At 49.1% G+C, this 17,048-nt stretch overlaps 1 protein-coding gene across 1 annotated transcript in view; it reads right to left on the bottom strand.

Moving 5' to 3' along the window:
- PPFIA3 (PTPRF interacting protein alpha 3) overlaps positions 1-17,048 on the bottom strand; it is a 404,830-nt gene that overhangs the window by 149,575 nt on the left and 238,207 nt on the right. The window contains exons 17-23 of the mRNA XM_070944575.1: positions 16,460-16,644; positions 15,573-15,795; positions 5,614-5,771; positions 3,015-3,160; positions 917-1,010; positions 532-613; positions 44-244 (exon numbers count right to left, since the gene is read on the bottom strand). Of these exons, the coding sequence (XP_070800676.1) occupies positions 44-244; positions 532-613; positions 917-1,010; positions 3,015-3,160; positions 5,614-5,771; positions 15,573-15,795; positions 16,460-16,644 (1,089 nt within the window). The remainder of the gene's footprint in view (positions 1-43; positions 245-531; positions 614-916; positions 1,011-3,014; positions 3,161-5,613; positions 5,772-15,572; positions 15,796-16,459; positions 16,645-17,048) is intronic.

Raw genomic sequence — 17,048 nt, 5'->3', positions numbered from 1 at the left:
GAAGGCCCAGCAGAGAGCAGTGTATAGAGAGCCCATCACTTACTGTACGTGAAGTAGCAGGGGCTGAGGGACTGGTCAAGGAAACCATCTCCTGAATGGCAAGGCGCAACTTAAGCCGGTGCAAAGGATTACTGATGCCAATTTCTCGCTGGATTTCTGTGTCAGACAGGTTGGCCATAATGGCACCACTCTTGACATTAGCACGGCAAGCAGCCACATACCAGGCTGGCATGCCCACCCACAGCTGCCAGAGTAAATGGGAAGAGAGGTTAAGTAGATTTTATCCTTATGCTTTTCCGAAGGAAATCAGTCCCCAACCCATGGATCTCATTTGGGCCTGGTGGAATTCCCCATGAAATTATTATTGGTTCTTGGATGAGCACATATTACTCTTTAATCTACCACAAACAGGTGGGATTTAATGTTCACTGCCTGTGCTGGGTTGGGAAAGAGTTCACTGCTCCATGTTCCATTGTAGTCTTTAGTCATGATGAAATGCTGCCATGTGATGGAAAACAATCTCTTTCTTACCTCCAGCCATGAGACAACAGTAGGTCCATCCCAGGCAGCAAAAGGCAACCCTTGTCGACAAGCTTCTTCCAACAGCTCATGCCTGGGCACAGAAAAGACAGAAACAGAATTGGGGAGAAAAGAAATAACTTCTGAAAATCCCAAGATTGCTTTTCCTTCTGATCCTCAATTTTCCTTTGCCTGCATTTCAACTATTTTAATGTTCAGTATTATAATTTTAAAGACAGTAATTCCCATTTTGCAAGCAGCAAAGGTGGGGCTGCTCAAAGTGCAGCACTGCTTCCTCCAGGTACCACCCAATGACTTCATGAGGCAAGCTGGGTTTGGTCTTGCAGGTGCAAATAAATGGAAGCTCTATCAGTCCTCCTCTTCATCCCCTTCTTACTTCTTTTTGTTCCTACGATCCTTGTCCACAGGTCCTGAGAGTTTGGAAAGGCCCAAGGGGTCTACAGGTGACATCTCATCAGATGGTGTCCCAGCTGTCAAGAAAGATAGGCAAATTACACAGGGAGAAAGAGAAACACATCATGGCCTCCATTAACTGTCTTAATTTTCGAGAATTTCTATGCAGCTACTTCTCCATGTGGTGAAAGTCACAGACTGGAGAAAGCAGAGATTAATCTTTAGGCAGCATCCATGTTGTTCATTCCAGTGCAAAAAAAGTTCATGTAGATAATGGGAGTGAGGGCAGGATTCTCAAGGAAGTCAAGAGGTTTGACAAAAGACAGAAAAGCCAAATTATGAGTAGCCTTCCTGAACTTGATGTGCTCCAGATGTGCTGGATTACAATTCCAAGCAGAGGCCTTGGTCACAGAGATATACAGTCATGTGAAAAAGTACACCCTCTTTGGTCATCATCTGGTCCTTAGCAGTTCTTAAAAGTAGGTAAATACAGCCTCAGATGTGCAACAACACGTGACATATTACACCGGGGTGCCAAACATGTGGCCCGGATCCAGCCCACAATAACCATGGAGTTGGCCCACGGGCCGTCCCAGACACAGCGAGGGACCAGCCTCTGCCATCCTGGGACCGGCCACACCCATCCATTTGGCTGTGATGACCGGGCCACGCCTAGCCCGGCCCCCCAAGGGCAAACAAAATCCCAATGCGGCCCATGACAGGATCGAGTTTGACACCCCTGTATTACACCATGTCATCATTTATTTTACAAAAGAAAGCCAAAATGGAGAAGTCATGTGTGAAAATCTAAGTACACCTTATGATTCAATAGCTTGTAGAACCACCTTTAGCACCAATAACTTGAAGTAATTGTTTTCTGTATGACTTTATCAGTCTCTCACATCGTTGTGGAGGAATTTTGGCCCACTCTTTTTTACAACATTGCTTCAGTTCATTGAGGTTTCTGGGCATTTGTTTACGCACAGCTCTTTTGAAGTCCCACCACAGCATTTCAATCAGGTTGAGGTCTGGACTTTGATTCTGCAACACCTTGATTCTGTTTCTTTTTCAGCCATTCTGCTGATGATCAATTGATCACCGGTACTTGATTAACAGCACCTGGCTGCTACTTACCCTCTTCATACCTATGGAAGCAGTAAAGGTGTACTTAATTTTTGCACATGGCTTCTCTATTTGGCTTTCTTTTTGTACAACAAATGACGACATAGTGTAATATGTCATGTTGTTCTGACCTAGGCTTCCTGAGTCAGTAAAACACACGAGTAGTCCCAAAAATCTCTTTTATTCCAACAGCTGTGAATTCTGTTCATTCACAGATGAGTCCCAAATAGTTGTAAAGAGTCCTTCGGGATAAGGCTGATAATCACCCACTTTTATCTCCCTTGACACGCTGCCAAAGACCTAATTGGCAAAGCCACACAGAGTCCAGAATCAAACAGAGCTTCAGACTTTAAACTGAACAGAATTAACAACATTGCTTCCTGCAAAGTCCCATACGCCTTTGCTCCTCTTTTAAATCTTATGGGAGGGGCCAATCATCTCCCAGCCCTACTCCCGAGTTGTCCCTTTTGTTTTAACTGTTCTTGCCTTCTGGCAGCTCTGTGCATGCACGCACTGGGAACAGGCTCCCCCTGTTCTTCTGCCTCTCTGAGGTCCGACTCTGGAGGCTCCAGAGGCAGCACGTACCTCCCAGATGGCCCTTTCTCTGCCTCCGATGCAGAGCCCTTGTCCGAGCCTTCCCCAGACTCCAGGACTGGCCCATGTTCCTCCCCAACCTCCTCACTGTCCGACTCTGCTGCCAGCTCCGCAGGCCACCGGCGGACCACAACACATGTGTTGTTGTTCATCTGAGGTTGTATTTACCTACTTTTAAGAACTGCTAAGGACCAGATGATTTTTACTATGTCCTAATATGTAAAACCATAGAACTCAAAGAGTTCTATGTACTTTCTTTTTCACACAACTGTAGATCCAGAATTACATTTACAGGGAAGGACTGAGGCTTGTTCTAGTGGGAGAAAAAAAAGATCAAACTGAGGCTGTGCGTGGGGAAAGCATACCAAGTGAGGAGGACTCACGGCCCAACTGCCCCAGCCTCCCTTTCTCTTTCTTGCCAAAGAGACGCCCAATGGAAGATTTGATGCTTTTCTTCTTGATGGACTTGTGTAAGGATTCCTGACTGCTAGTTGTGCCATCTGCCCCCAGGCTGTGACAAAGGAAAGAATGAGAGATAGAAGTACTACCCTGTTTCCCCCAAAATAAGACCTCCCCGGATAATAAGCCCAATCGGGCTTTTGAGCACATGTGCTAAAATAAGCCCTCCCCGAAAATAAGCCCTCCCCGAAAATATTTAAGCACATGTGCAGCCGGTCCCCGCCATTTCCTCGGGTTAGGGTTAGGGAGACAGAGGTGGAAATCAGGTAAGACGGCAAGAGGAGCCCCGTGTTGCTCCATGCGCCCCAAAATAATAAGACCTCCCCCGAAAATAAGGCCAAACGCTTATTTTGGGGTTCAAAAAAATATAAGACAGGGTCTTATTTTCAGGAAAACACGGTATACGGATGGTATAAGAAAAAGGATAGCAACAAATTGTCCCCACATTAAAATTGTTTCCATACCTACTGGATTGGGTTGGTATAACAAACTAAGATAAAATAGAGTTTGGGGGTAGGTAGTTTAGTGTGCTTGGAGACCCAACTACTGTCTAAGCAGATAAAGTGACTCAAACAATCACATTACACCATAATCAGGTTTATTTGTTTGGGCATAGCATGTGTGAGACTATGCCTAAAATGCCATACCTAAAGATGAAGCAAGCATGTAAGCAGAATGGACAAAAGCCAGGAAAAGTTCCCTTAGGAAAAGTAGTTAAGAAGGAACCAAGTTGTTAAGGAAACGAAGAAAAATGTCACCTGAATCAGACAAAAGAAGTTGGGCCTGAGCACATGGGAAACCCCTCCCCAAGTCCGATCAACAGCTACCAGAACAAAGCAAGGACTTTGGGGAATAAAAGGGGTCCTGAAGCCTGCCCATTCTTTGAGTCATCTTTGGACCCAGATGTGGTGGCTTCCATCCCTCTGGCTAGTGCCTGCCAGCCTAGATGAGGATGTGAGTAAGTGTGGATGAGTGTGTGTGTGTGTGCACGTGTGAGTAAAAGAGACTGGCAAAGGCCCAAGGATGGGTGTTGCTGCATGTGTGGACTGGTTGGTTGTATGAGTGGTCACTCTTTTCCCAAGTGAGAGTCAGGAAAAGAGGGGTAGTGAGTCTGGTGCCCCCCCCACTAGTTACTGGGAGAGTCCAGAGAGGGGGACACAGTTGGATGAGGGGGAATTAGTGGTTGGGTCCCCATTGTGCTGAGAGTAAGAGCTGAAGCACTACAGGACCCACCACTGCCCACAGGTCGACTGTGTTTGCGTTCGTGTGTCTGGGATGGGGGACCCCCCCCAGGTAGGGAAACCGGGAGACCAGAGTTGGGACGCACAGAGGAGCATGCAGCTGTGGGGCTGGTTCAGGGGTGAAATGCTCCCGGTTCGGACCGGATCGCCCGATCCGGTAGCGATGGCGGCGGGTGGTTCGGAGAACCGGTAGCAAAAATCCCTGCGCCCCCCCCCCTCCACCATGCCCAGCTGAGCCGCACGATCATCAGAGGCTTTTTTTTTTACTTTTCAAAGCATTTTTTCTACAGCTTCTTCCACCGAAAAAATGCTTTTAAAAGTAAAAAAAATGCCTGTGATGTTCGCACGGCTCAGCTGGGATCGTCAGAGGCTTTTCAAAGCACTTTTTTCTGCAACCTCTTCAGCGGAAGAGGTGGTAAAAGAAATGCTTTGAAAAGCCTCTGCTGATCAGGCAACACAGCGGGGATCATCAGAGGCTTTTCAAAGCATTTTTTAACCACCTCTTCCGCTGAAGAGGTTGCAGAAAAAAATGCTTTAAAAGCCTCTCTGACGATCCCAGCTGAGTTCCCTGATCGTCAGAGAGGTTTTTCAAAGCATTTTTTTGCATTTGCAGAAAAAATGCTTTGAAAAGTTAAAAAAAAAAGTTGGCCACACCCACCCAGTCACATTACACCCCCCCAAGCTACGCCCACAGAACCGGTAGTAACAAATTTTACATTTCACCCCTGGGCTGGTTAGTGCCTTGAAAGCCCTCACCATGCCTTTTAATTAATTTCTTACATTCTTGCCTCTTTTAAATGTTATGCTGTTTTTATGCTTTTAATATTTTATTGTACATTGCCTAGAGTCCCTCTGTGAGGGAGATGGGCTGTTCTTAAATATGGTAAATAAAAAATAAGTGACTATGAGCTTGATTCTGCCCTGAGCATTATTCCTGAACACTAATTCTAAATCTGCTATGCCACTATATACTGCAACTTATTTTGGATGAGCTTTGCAATTCCAATAAAACAATCGTTTTGAATCTAGAAACTGGAATCTGACACTTTGTTCTAATATTATTAAGCCCAGTTAGGTACAATTGCAATAAATCCATGTGTCCAGGTTGTGGAACTCAGCCACGGACCTCTTTCAGGTAGGATATCTGATCTGTTTGTTCCTTTCTGCCACATCCTTAAAACATAAAATGCCAGCCCCTACATTTCATGCTCTACCTCAGTTCTCCAAACCCTCCCCTCAAGACCCAATGGGGTTTGCAACTTACCTGGTTCTCAGGTCCCTCCCATCTTCCAGTGCCCCAGCCTGTAGAGCTAATGCTTGAGTCACACATTCAAGATGCATTGTGGGGGGTGTTGAGGTCTCACATAATGCTAAGGCCTTCTCCTCAGAGCTTCGCACCTCTTCCTTGACAACATGGTTCTGCTGGGAGGAGAAAATGGTTTTAAAAATCCATTTGTCACTGTTGTCAGGTGGGGAAGAAGGATGCAGCTCACTGGGAGTCTCTCAAGTTGCATGGGACTAAAATCAGGGATCTAGTTGTGCAACACACAATGGATATAGAAAGGCTACACACACATGTTAAAATGCCAGGTTTTGAGATGTAAAAAAATCAGACCAAGATAAATAGCTTCAGAATTTTTTCTACCTTTAATATAAAACATAAGCTGTACAATTCAATTGAAAAACAAACTGAAATCTTTTAGGAAGCATAAATTTAGCCAACCCTGGGCTAAATTAGATCTAAAGGTAATTTACTGTAACTCAACTAACTGATCATAAATTAGGTATCTCTTTTATATACTTCTCTTTCATGTCCTTCATATTATTGCAATAACAGTGTGATCATAAGTGCTTGACACAGATGCACAACAAGTAACTGAACAATTAAAGTTTTTTTTTAATTTAAACAAGCTGACATTTGCCCACAAGATAAGACTGAGCAAAGCAAGCCAAGGGCCTATTTAATCTCTACTGTTTCTAACAGTGACCACTTTAGATGTCAGGTAAATGTCTATTGTTGCCTCCAAATCCGATATTTGGACCTTTGAAAATGGGGATTTATTCCCTGACACTTGTAATTAAATGACAGGATGGAGAAAGTTCTATGTGCCCTGGGATTGGACAGCATAATCCCAGGGCACATAGTGAGGAGCTCCAGGAGATGAAATGTCGGAGGAGAGGCCTGGAGAGCTGTTGGAGATCCAGCCGTTCCGAGTCTGACCGAACACAGTTGAGATCCTTCACTCGATCTTATCTGGTGGCGATGGAGGCGGCGAAGCGTGTTCACTTCTCCGCCCTCATCGCGTCCGCAGATAATCGCCCGGCCGCCCTGTTTAGGGTGTCCTGCTCCCTTCTGAATCACGGAGCGGAGGATGACCCTATGCGGGGACGGGCCGAGGAGTATAGTCAACATCTGCGGGACAAGATCGCTCAGATTCGGGATGGGCTGGACTCCGACTGGGCAGGGTCGGTTGGGCAGTTGGTGGCGGGACTGGTGATTTGGGACGAGTTTGATCCTGTTACTCCCAAGGAAGTGGACAGGATCATGGGGAAGCTGAGTACCACCACGTGTTTGTTGCACCCGTGTCCCTCCTGGCTCGTTTATTCGGCCCGGGAGGTTACACGTGGCTGGATCCAGGCAGTGATTACTGCCTCCTTGGGTGAGGGGAGTTTCCCGGCCGCCTTGAAGGAGGCGGTGGTGAGACCCCTCCTCAAGAAACCTGCCTTGGATCCAGCTATTTTGAATAACTTTCGTCCTGTCTCCAACCTTCGCTTTATTGCGAAGGTTGTTGAGAGCGTGGTGGCACATCAGCTCCCATTGGCCCTGGATGAAACACTATATCTGGACCCGTGCCAGTCGGGTTTCAGGCTCGGGTACAGCACGGAGACAGCATTGGTCGCACTGGTGGATGATCTCTGGATGGCTCGGGACAAGGGATAGTCCTTCTCAGGATCCTCGGACCACGAAACGGAAGAAACACAACAAATCACCAATAGACAAGGTTTTGCTTTGGGATGATGGTTTACTTTCGTAGCAACGAAGGATACAGCAGTCGTACGCGATTTAAAAACGGCGCTATGGGCGTTTAGCTCGTAGCGTTTTTATGCCTCTCCGCCCAGCTGCTGTGGGGCGTAGCCCGCGCCGCGCCCATCCGCCCCCCCGAACCAGCGAATCAGCGGCGGAATCCTCTCCGCCCAGCTGCTGTGGGGCGTAGCCCGCGCTGCGTCCATCCGCCCCCCCGAACCAGCGAATCGTCGGCGGAATCCTTTAGCTGAGATGACGTTGCATGCGGGAAGCTGCTGCCACGAGAAGCCCTATATCCGACGCACCCCGCCACCTCACCCGGCCGCCTACCCCAGCGCCCCGAGCCCCACCCCCGTGTGCCACCATGTGCGCCCGCTGGCCGTCCATCCCCGAAGCTGAAGGGCGAGGGATCGGCGGTGAGTTGTGTCGAGCGTGAGGGCGAGCTCGACATGCGGCACCCCTTCACCACGGTGTGGTCTGAAAGATACAAAGCAGATTCGTTAGCTCCTATTATCTCCGGTGGACTCGGTTTCATAGGGTATTTGCGATGAAACCGTTTCTGTAATTTTTTAGCGTGTACATCCTCCATAGGTACCCAGGATGCCTCCTCTTCAGGGTATCCCTTCCATTTAACTAGATACTTGAGCCGGCCCCTACTCAGTTTTGAATCTAATATGTCTTCCACCTCGTATTGGTCATCCTTAACAGGCCCCGGATATGGTGGTCTATCCCTGACACGAGTTACTGGTTTTAGCAGACTCACATGGAACACGGGGTGTATCTTCCCTAATAAAGGTGGGAGTTTGAGAACCACAGTAACTGGGTTTATTACCCGAAGTATAGGGAACGGGCCTAGGTATTTCGGACCCAGCTTCCGGTTTGGTACCTTCAGTTTGATATATTTAGTGGACAAATATACTAGATCCCCAACCTTGAGGGGATCACTATGGGCCCGTTTCTTGTCTGCATGCGCTTTATACACAGTAGCGGCCTCATCTAATGCCTCTCTAACCTGTGGCCATAGTGTACGTATTTTATCCGCCCATTCCTGCGGATTCTGCTCGCCTTTGGGTAGGTCTTCTAACTCGGGTATCGCTACAAACTCACGACCTGTGACAATACGAAAAGGGGTAAAACCGGTACTGCTATGTACCGCGTTGTTATAGGCAACCTCAGCCAATGGCAAGAGACTGGACCACTCGGTTTGTTGATATGAGACGTAGCACCGAAGGTAACGTTCTACCATGGCGTTGGCTCTCTCAGCTGCTCCATTAGTGCTAGGGTGGAATGCTGAACTGAGCCCTTGCGTCGAGCCAATGGCTTGTATAAAAGACCTCCAAAATCTAGCTGTGAATTGCACCCCCCTGTCTGAAATGATACGCCGAGGCACCCCATGTAACCGGTACACATGTTGAATAAACAGTTTGGCTAGCTTTCTGGCTGATGGCAGTCCGTTGCATGGGATGAAATGGGCCTGTTTTGAAAAAAGATCTATCACCGTCCATATGACTGTATGCCCATTACTGTCTGGTAGATCGACCACAAAATCCATACCTATCTCATCCCAAGGCCTAATGGGATTTGCGACTGGTTGTAGTAAACCGAGGGGCTTCCCTGGCCGTGGTTTTGATTTAGCGCAAACAGTGCAGCTTGTGACGTACGCATCCACGTCAGACCGTAGACGTGGCCACCAGAACTGGCGCCGGATCAGGTGTAATGTTTTGAGGAACCCAAAGTGACCGGCAGTTTTGGCATCATGACACCTTTTAAGGACGTCTTGCCGTAATACACTAGGGATATACATTTTATCTCCTTTCCAAGCTAGTCCATTGTTATATGTGACGAGCTGTGTGTTCTCTGCCACCCACTTATCCTGGGATGTGGCCTCCCGTACTGACTCCTCCCAACACCGTTGGTTTTCTGCGCTGGACGCCGCCCTCCCACCGTGGCCGTTACCAGGGAGGATAGCCTGAACAACGTCGTCCCGTTTACTGTGGAATTGGGGTAGTCGTGATAAAGCGTCAGCGAGGAAGTTCTTTCCTGCCGGTACATATTTCAAGACAAAGTTGAAACGTTGGAAATAGTGGGCCCATCGCACCTGTTTTGGGGATAATTTCCTGGGGGTTTGTAAAGCTATCAGGTTTTTGTGGTCCGTCCAGACCTCAAATTGGGTACTGGCCCCTTCTAGAATGTGTCGCCAACTAATGAGAGCCCATCGGACAGCAAAAGCCTCCTTTTCCCATATAGCCCAACCCCGTTCCGTGGCACTAAATTTCTTGGATGTATATGCGCATGGTTGCAACTGCCCTTGGCTATTGGGCTGCAACAACACAGCCCCCACGGCCACATCACTTGCGTCCACCTGCACTATGAACGGAGTCTCTTGATCAGGATGCTGTAGTACTGGGGCCTGTGCAAACTGAGCTTTCAAGCTGTCGAAAGCCGTCTGGCAAGCCGACGACCAATTCAGCTTCTGACCCGGCCGTGGCTTTCCCACCTGTCCCCTAGTTTGCAAAAGGTCAGTGAGTGGCAATGCTATATGGGCGAAAGAGGGAATAAATTGCCTATAGAAATTGGCAAACCCGAGGAAACTTTGCAATTGTTTCCTTGTCTCTGGGGCTTGCCATTCCAAAACGGTGCTGACCTTCTTCGGATCCATTGTCAAACCGTCTGTAGAAATTCTATAGCCCAGATAATCCAACTGAGTACGATGGAATTCACATTTTGACACTTTCACATATAATTTAGCGTCCAATAAACGCCGCAATACCTGACGGACTAACTGTACATGTTCCTTCATTGTTCTCGTATAGATCAGTATGTCGTCTAGGTACACTAAGACACCACGGTAGAGGTATTCATGGAGAACCTCGTTGATTAATTGCATAAACACTGCCGGGGCGCCTTGCAGTCCGAATGGCATAACCCGGAATTTATAACTTCCTAGGGGGCAATTAAACGTGGTTTTCCACTCATCCCCCTGTCTGATTCTAACCCGGTAATACGCCTCCCTCAGGTCTAACTTAGTGAAATATCGCCCCGTCGCTAATGTGGCCAGAAGGTCTTTTATCAACGGGAGGGGATACAGTGGTTCTACACTCACAGCGTTTAGACCCCGGAAGTCGACGCATAAGCGAAGGCCCCCATCCTTCTTCTCCCGGAATAGTACTGGAGCAGCCATATGGGCTCTACTGGGTTCAATAAACCCCCGGGCTAAGTTCTTGTCGATATATTTACGCAATTCATCTACCTCCCTTGGTGTCATCGCATACATTCGGGGTTTCGGTAACTTCGCACCAGGTACAAGTTCTATAGCGCAATCTGTCCTACGGTGAGGTGGTAATATATCACACTCCGCCTCGTCGAATACAGCTGCTAGATCTGTATACACTGCTGGAACCCCCGGTGTCAGGGGTCTCGACCTATGTTCGGTCCCTTCCAGCAACCGACTAGAGGGTTCAGGAGCACTTGGTTCAGGCCCTAGTTCAAGGCGGAGTTTGCGATACCCTCCTTCCCACCAGATAGTTGGTTTCCATTTGTCCAGCCATGTTAACCCCAGGATAATGGGTTCGATCATAACATCCACTACTATGAACCGAAGATACTCTTTATGCTCTCCTATCCGTAATTGTACTAGTTCCGTTACCTGCGTAGCAGGAGCCCCCCCCAACGTTGACCCGTCCACCTGTTCAAACTTAATAGGTGAGTGCAACCGATATAACCGTAACCCTAACTGCACCGCTAATGCTCGTCTCATCAAGCAACGAGTACAGCCAGAGTCGATTAGCGCTCCCTGTTGTACAGCCAGACCCCGTCGTGTGTTCTCCATCGTAACCGGGATCAGAAAAGGACGAACGGGAGCACTCACCATTGGATCCCGGTTGCTGTCCTCCTCGTCGCTATCCCCCTCTACAACGAATGCCTCACCAGTGCTGGAACGTTCTGCAGGCTCGATTGGTGACGTGTCGTTACCAGACGGTCGAGCCTGAGCCACGACCTTGGACCGTTCTGGCGTGGTCCTTTGGCGTTCACGGCCCTTCCCCCCAGTCGCGGGTGTTCGGCTTACGGGTTGTTGGGAGGGCGGAAGAGGGCAGTCCAGAGCACGGTGGCCTATCTGATTGCATCGGAAACAACGAAACGTCGGCCGACGAACGGAGTCTCCAAGCGCTGTAGGTGCACTTCCTCGGTTGGCCACAGGTCGCTCTGGCAGCCTCCTCACTTGGGCTGATGGTCCTGCACTGGGTCTGCTGCGGAACTCTTTCAGCCCCATATCCAGGTCTATGGCTGCTCGAAACCACTCCGACAGACGCGGTGGTAATCCTCGATATACGCATGCCTGTCTCAGGTCCCGATCCAGTCCCAAATGAAATTGATGCACAAGCATACGTTCAGGCCACGCCCGCAACCGCCCAGCGATGGAACGGAATTCTTTCACATAGTCCTTGGCAGGACGGCCTTTTTGTCTCAAGGACACAAGCTCCCCTTCGGCCTGTTGTGTCCTAGAGTCATCCTCGAACCGGGCCCGAAGGCCCTCCAGAAAAAGTCCAACGTCAGTTAACTCACGGGCGTGGTCGCTGTGTAGGTCCGCCACCCAGTCAGCAGCCTCCCCTGCCATAACGGTGGTAAGGGCAACCACCATGGACCACTGGGATGGGTAGAACCGGCCATAGAGATCGAGATAACTGATAGCCTGGCTGAGAAAGATTGCCACTCGGTCCGCACTCCCATCAAACGTTGCTTGGAAAGGGGGAGGGCCCCACATAGGCTGGGCCCCCCATGGCCCCGCCGTCCAGGGTGGTATGGACCTGGGCTGCCCAGTAGGTGTGCCACGGAAGCTCTGTGAGGGTGCCCGCCGCCCTGTTTCGGCCCGACGTTCCTCCTGTGCAGGCCGACCCCTGGTATCCGGGCGACCCGTTGCCCTCTCCTGACCGTCTGTAGGGGGAATGGTCTCACGTCTCTGTCCAGGGGCCCCCCCGTCTGCCCTCAACTTTGGGCTGGCCAGACGGAAACGGGTATCTGTTGTAGTTGTAGAAGCCCCTTGCCAAGCTGCTGAAGACTCCCCCCCCATAGCCCATGGTTGCCAGGACTGTGCGTCCCGAAAGCTGGCCTCCCCAAACTTCTCCCTTAGGACATCCAGAGTCGAAGGAGCCAGTTCGGTGCAATAACTCCACCCCCCCCCTTCCTCATCATCAATCCACCGCCTCTCTCTCCACCTAAGGAACCTTTCATCCGTGGAGGGTGGGGTCGGCACTCCCTTACTCGGACCGGTGAGGGCTGAGCTATGCCACCATTCTCCAGAGGCCATAGTTGTCCTCCCCTCCGGCTCGCCTGGCCCCTCACATTGACTCCCCGTCCATTCCTTCGGCCGAACGACAGGGGTGGGAGCCTCATCCAAGCCCCCTGCGCTTGCCTCCACTTGCTCTACCCCGGAGTCCTCCCCCACGCACAGCTCAGGATCCAAACCTTCAGCCATTCGTCTGTTTGATTCCTCCGCTGAAGTAAAAAGAAAAGCGCCGTTTTCCTCTCAGGATCCTCGGACCACGAAACGGAAGAAACACAACAAATCACCAATAGACAAGGTTTTGCTTTGGGATGATGGTTTACTTTCGTAGCAACGAAGGATACAGCAGTCGTACGCGATTTAAAAACGGCGCTATGGGCGTTTAGCTCGTAGCGTTTTTATGCCTCTCCGCCCAGCTGCTGTGGGGCGTAGCCCGCGCCGCGCCCATCCGCCCCCCCGAACCAGCGAATCAGCGGCGGAATCCTCTCCGCCCAGCTGCTGTGGGGCGTAGCCCGCGCTGCGTCCATCCGCCCCCCCGAACCAGCGAATCGTCGGCGGAATCCTTTAGCTGAGATGACGTTGCATGCGGGAAGCTGCTGCCACGAGAAGCCCTATATCCGACGCACCCCGCCACCTCACCCGGCCGCCTACCCCAGCGCCCCGAGCCCCACCCCCGTGTGCCACCATGTGCGCCCGCTGGCCGTCCATCCCCGAAGCTGAAGGGCGAGGGATCGGCGGTGAGTTGTGTCGAGCGTGAGGGCGAGCTCGACAGTCCTCTGTCCTGGACCTATTAGATCTCTCAGCGGCTTTTGATACCATCAACCATGGTATCCTACTGCGACGCCTTGACGGTTGGGAGTGGGAGGCACTGTTCTACGGTGGTTCTCCTCCTACCTCTCCGGGCGTTCGCAAGCGGTGTTGGCAGGGGGACAGAGGTCTGCCCCGAGGCCCCTCACTTGTGGGGTCCCTCAGGGGTCGATCCTCCCTCCCCTTCTGTTCAACATCTATATGAAGCCGCTGGGGGAGATCATCCGTGGTTTTGGGGTGGGGTATCATCAGTATGCTGATGATACCCAACTTTTTATATCCACCCTGAATCAGCCCAGTGATGCCCTCGACGTGATGTCCCGGTGCCTGGAAGCGGTGCGGCTCTGGATGGGGAGGAACAGGCTTCAGCTCAACCCTGCCAAGTCGGAGTGGCTGTGGATACCGGCATCTCGGTTCCAAGGGAATATTCCATCGCTGGTTATAGGGGGTGAGGTATTGCCCCCTGTTGATAGGGCGCACAATTTAGGCGTCCTCCTGGATTCACGGCTGACTCTGGAAGATCATTTGCCCAGATTCGTCTGGTGTGCCAGTTGCGCCCTTACCTGAACCGTGATGCCTTACGCACAGTCACTCATGTGCTCGTCACCTCCCGGATCGACTACTGCAATGCTCTCGACATGGGGCTGCCCCTGAAGACCACTCGGAGGCTTCAGCTGGTGCAGAATGTGGCCACGCGGGTAGTGATGGGAGTGTCCCGACACTCTCATGTTACACCCCTCCTGTGGGACCTCCATTGGCTACCAGTTGCCCTCCAGGTGAGATTCAAGGTGCTGGTAATCACCTATAAAGCCCTACATGGCTTAGGCCCGGGGTATTTGGCGGACCATCTGCGGCCAGCGACAGCTCCCCATCGCCTGGTGCGTTCCCACAGGGAGGGCCTCCTTGGGGTGCCGTCGGCCAGACAATGTTGGCTGGCAACCCCTAGGGAGCAGGCCTTCTCTGTGGGCACACCTACCCTGTGGAATCAGCTCCCCCTGGGGCTCTGGGTGGCCCCTGACCTTCGCTCTTTCTGCCGTGGCCTTAAAACATGGCTATTTCGCCTGGCCAGCTTGGACTGAAGGGGTTTTAGAGGGGATTTTAACGGTTTTTATAGTATTATTGGGTATTTTTTTAAAAAAAATTGAACTTTGTGTGTTTTATTGTTGTGAGCTGCCCTAAGTCCTTTTGGAGATAGGGCGGCATATAAGTCCAAATAATAAATAAATAAATAAATAAATAAATAAATAAATAAATAAATAAATAAATAAATAAATAAATAAATAAATAAATAAAAATAATAATAATAAATAAATAAATAATAAATAAATGAAGGTGAATATTTGTAGCTCAGGGTTGACATGAGGGGTCCTTGGTGCTCTCTGAGCTTGCTTGTTTTCTTGCAGATGTTTCATTACCCAAAATAGGTAACATAATCAGTGCTAGTCACAATCATTGATGGACTAGCACTAATGATGTTACCTAGTTTGGGTAATGAAACATCTGCAAGAAAACAAGCAAGCTCAGAGAGCACCAATGACCCCTCATAATCCTAAATGGATAACCTGTGACCTGGGAAACACATGCAGCCCTTGAAAATAAAATATGTGCATTCTGGAGGTAGAGAGAGTCCTGGTCATTTTTCTACTGGATAGTTGATGAACAAGATCAAGGAGCCACCAGAAATCAACTGGTATTTTCTGCTGCCATTATTGGTAAACATATTAGCACCATCAGAAGCTGATCAGCTAACTGCTGGAGAACCTTCTTGCTCCTACTGATCTGCAGTGGGTTGAGAAGAGGAAGAGGGATGTGGACTGGGTAAAGTATTTGATATGTGAATGTAAGGGAGGATGTACCTGTACATGTACATACTTAATGCCCCCTCCTCCCTTTGTTCTTCACAACAACATCCCTGTGAGATAAGTAGATTGAGAAAGAGTGACTTGGGACTCCATAGCTGAAAATGGAACCTGGGTTTTTAAATTCCTAGTTGAACATCTTAACCACTACAGTACACCCTTTGGTGATTAGCATCAATGTTTCTGCAATAAAACAACTGTTTAGAATGCAGCTACCTGCAGTCTCCTGCCCAGACCCATTTACAATGTACCATTTTTTCTCCATCGTAAGCAGGACTGTGGGGTGCCAAGCGAGGTGTAGAATGGCCACTGCTGGGGGGAGAAGGGCTGGCAAGAGTTGAACTGGTCACAGATGGAGGAATGGAAGTGCCTGGACGGTAGCGCCCCAAGGATCCATCCAGACTGGCACTGGTTACTCGGCTCTCAATCTCCTCTGCTCGCTGTTCTGTGGATTCCTTCTCCTCTTGGATCAGTCTTGTATAGCCAGCAAAGAAAAATATGAGAAGTTGTGGATAATCAGGGTAATGTGTTCTACTTTCTCTTGCATAAATTGCACACACAGTATAATCTACAAGCAAGGCATCAATTTAAATGGAATTACTGTGCTTTATTTAGTTGATGAATGTAGCCCATAAGCCACTGGTTATTTACTCTGTTATGTAGAACAATATATAAAATTGTAAATAAATAATTGTAAATAATATTTGTAATAATATAACACATCTTATAATTGCTGAGGTTGAGAAACACGTCTGTAGCCTATATATATAATGGGTATTGCTTTTGATATTCCTCTAGCATAGCCAATAGTGGGCTAGATGGAAAAAGACTCCCTTTGGTTGCAATGTAGTGTGCTACATTGTATCATATCACCAAAGGAAAATGCATCATTTAGAAGCAAGAAACTTGGTGTGTTCGGGGACCAAATCAGGACTTTCTAGACATGTTTCTTGTATAAAGATTTCCTAGACTAGGGATTGGGGCATGTGCTAAAAACAAAGCTTTAAAACTTTGAAATAGTTTCAGGAGAAAACATAAGGCACAAAAACACCTGGCTCAAGCAAGCAGTAGTAGAAAGCTATAATTCAGGAAAACAGTTGCACATGCATGCTGTTCTTGTCTGGCCAGAACAACTCACTTGATCTCTTTGTTAATGGCTTCCAGCTGCTCTTGTAGCATGATGGCCAAGGTCTGCACATCAGCCTGTCCACTGGGAGACAGCAGTTCAGCTGAGCTGAACAGAGGATCACGCTCGTCCTCATCTGACCCATCCAGCCTACCCTCAAAGGAGTCTCCAGCTGCCCGCTGAGCCCGCTCCCACTCCTGAATTGGGGAAAAAAAACCCATCTGTCAAGGAAGAAAAAGATCATAAGAGAAAGTCTAATCCTGTTAACTCGCCTTTCTTGGTTAGTTAATAGAAAGCAGGAGTCACAAAGGACACCCACAAGAGCCAGGATGTTCATTGCATCTTAAAATGGCACTGAAGTCTCCCTACCCCACCCCAAATTAAAAACCACATTTCACGAGATCACCACATAAAATTGTAGAATTCTGCTCTAAACTGCTCTTAGAACATGATCTTGAACCATAACCTACCTCATGTTGTTCCATAGCCTGTACTACAGGTATACAGGAGTGATTTTGACCTTACCTATGACATTTTTATGTACTTGAAAAATGCTATCATAGCATTGCATGCCATCTTCTCTCATTCCCTTATTTCTCTC

This window comes from Pituophis catenifer, unplaced genomic scaffold, assembly GCF_029215685.1.
Source record: "Pituophis catenifer annectens isolate HBS135680 unplaced genomic scaffold, rPitCat1.0.hap2 SCAF_5, whole genome shotgun sequence".
In the NCBI taxonomy this organism is placed as follows: Eukaryota; Metazoa; Chordata; class Lepidosauria; order Squamata; family Colubridae; genus Pituophis; species Pituophis catenifer.
This window is presented reverse-complemented; position numbering and strand designations above follow the sequence as displayed.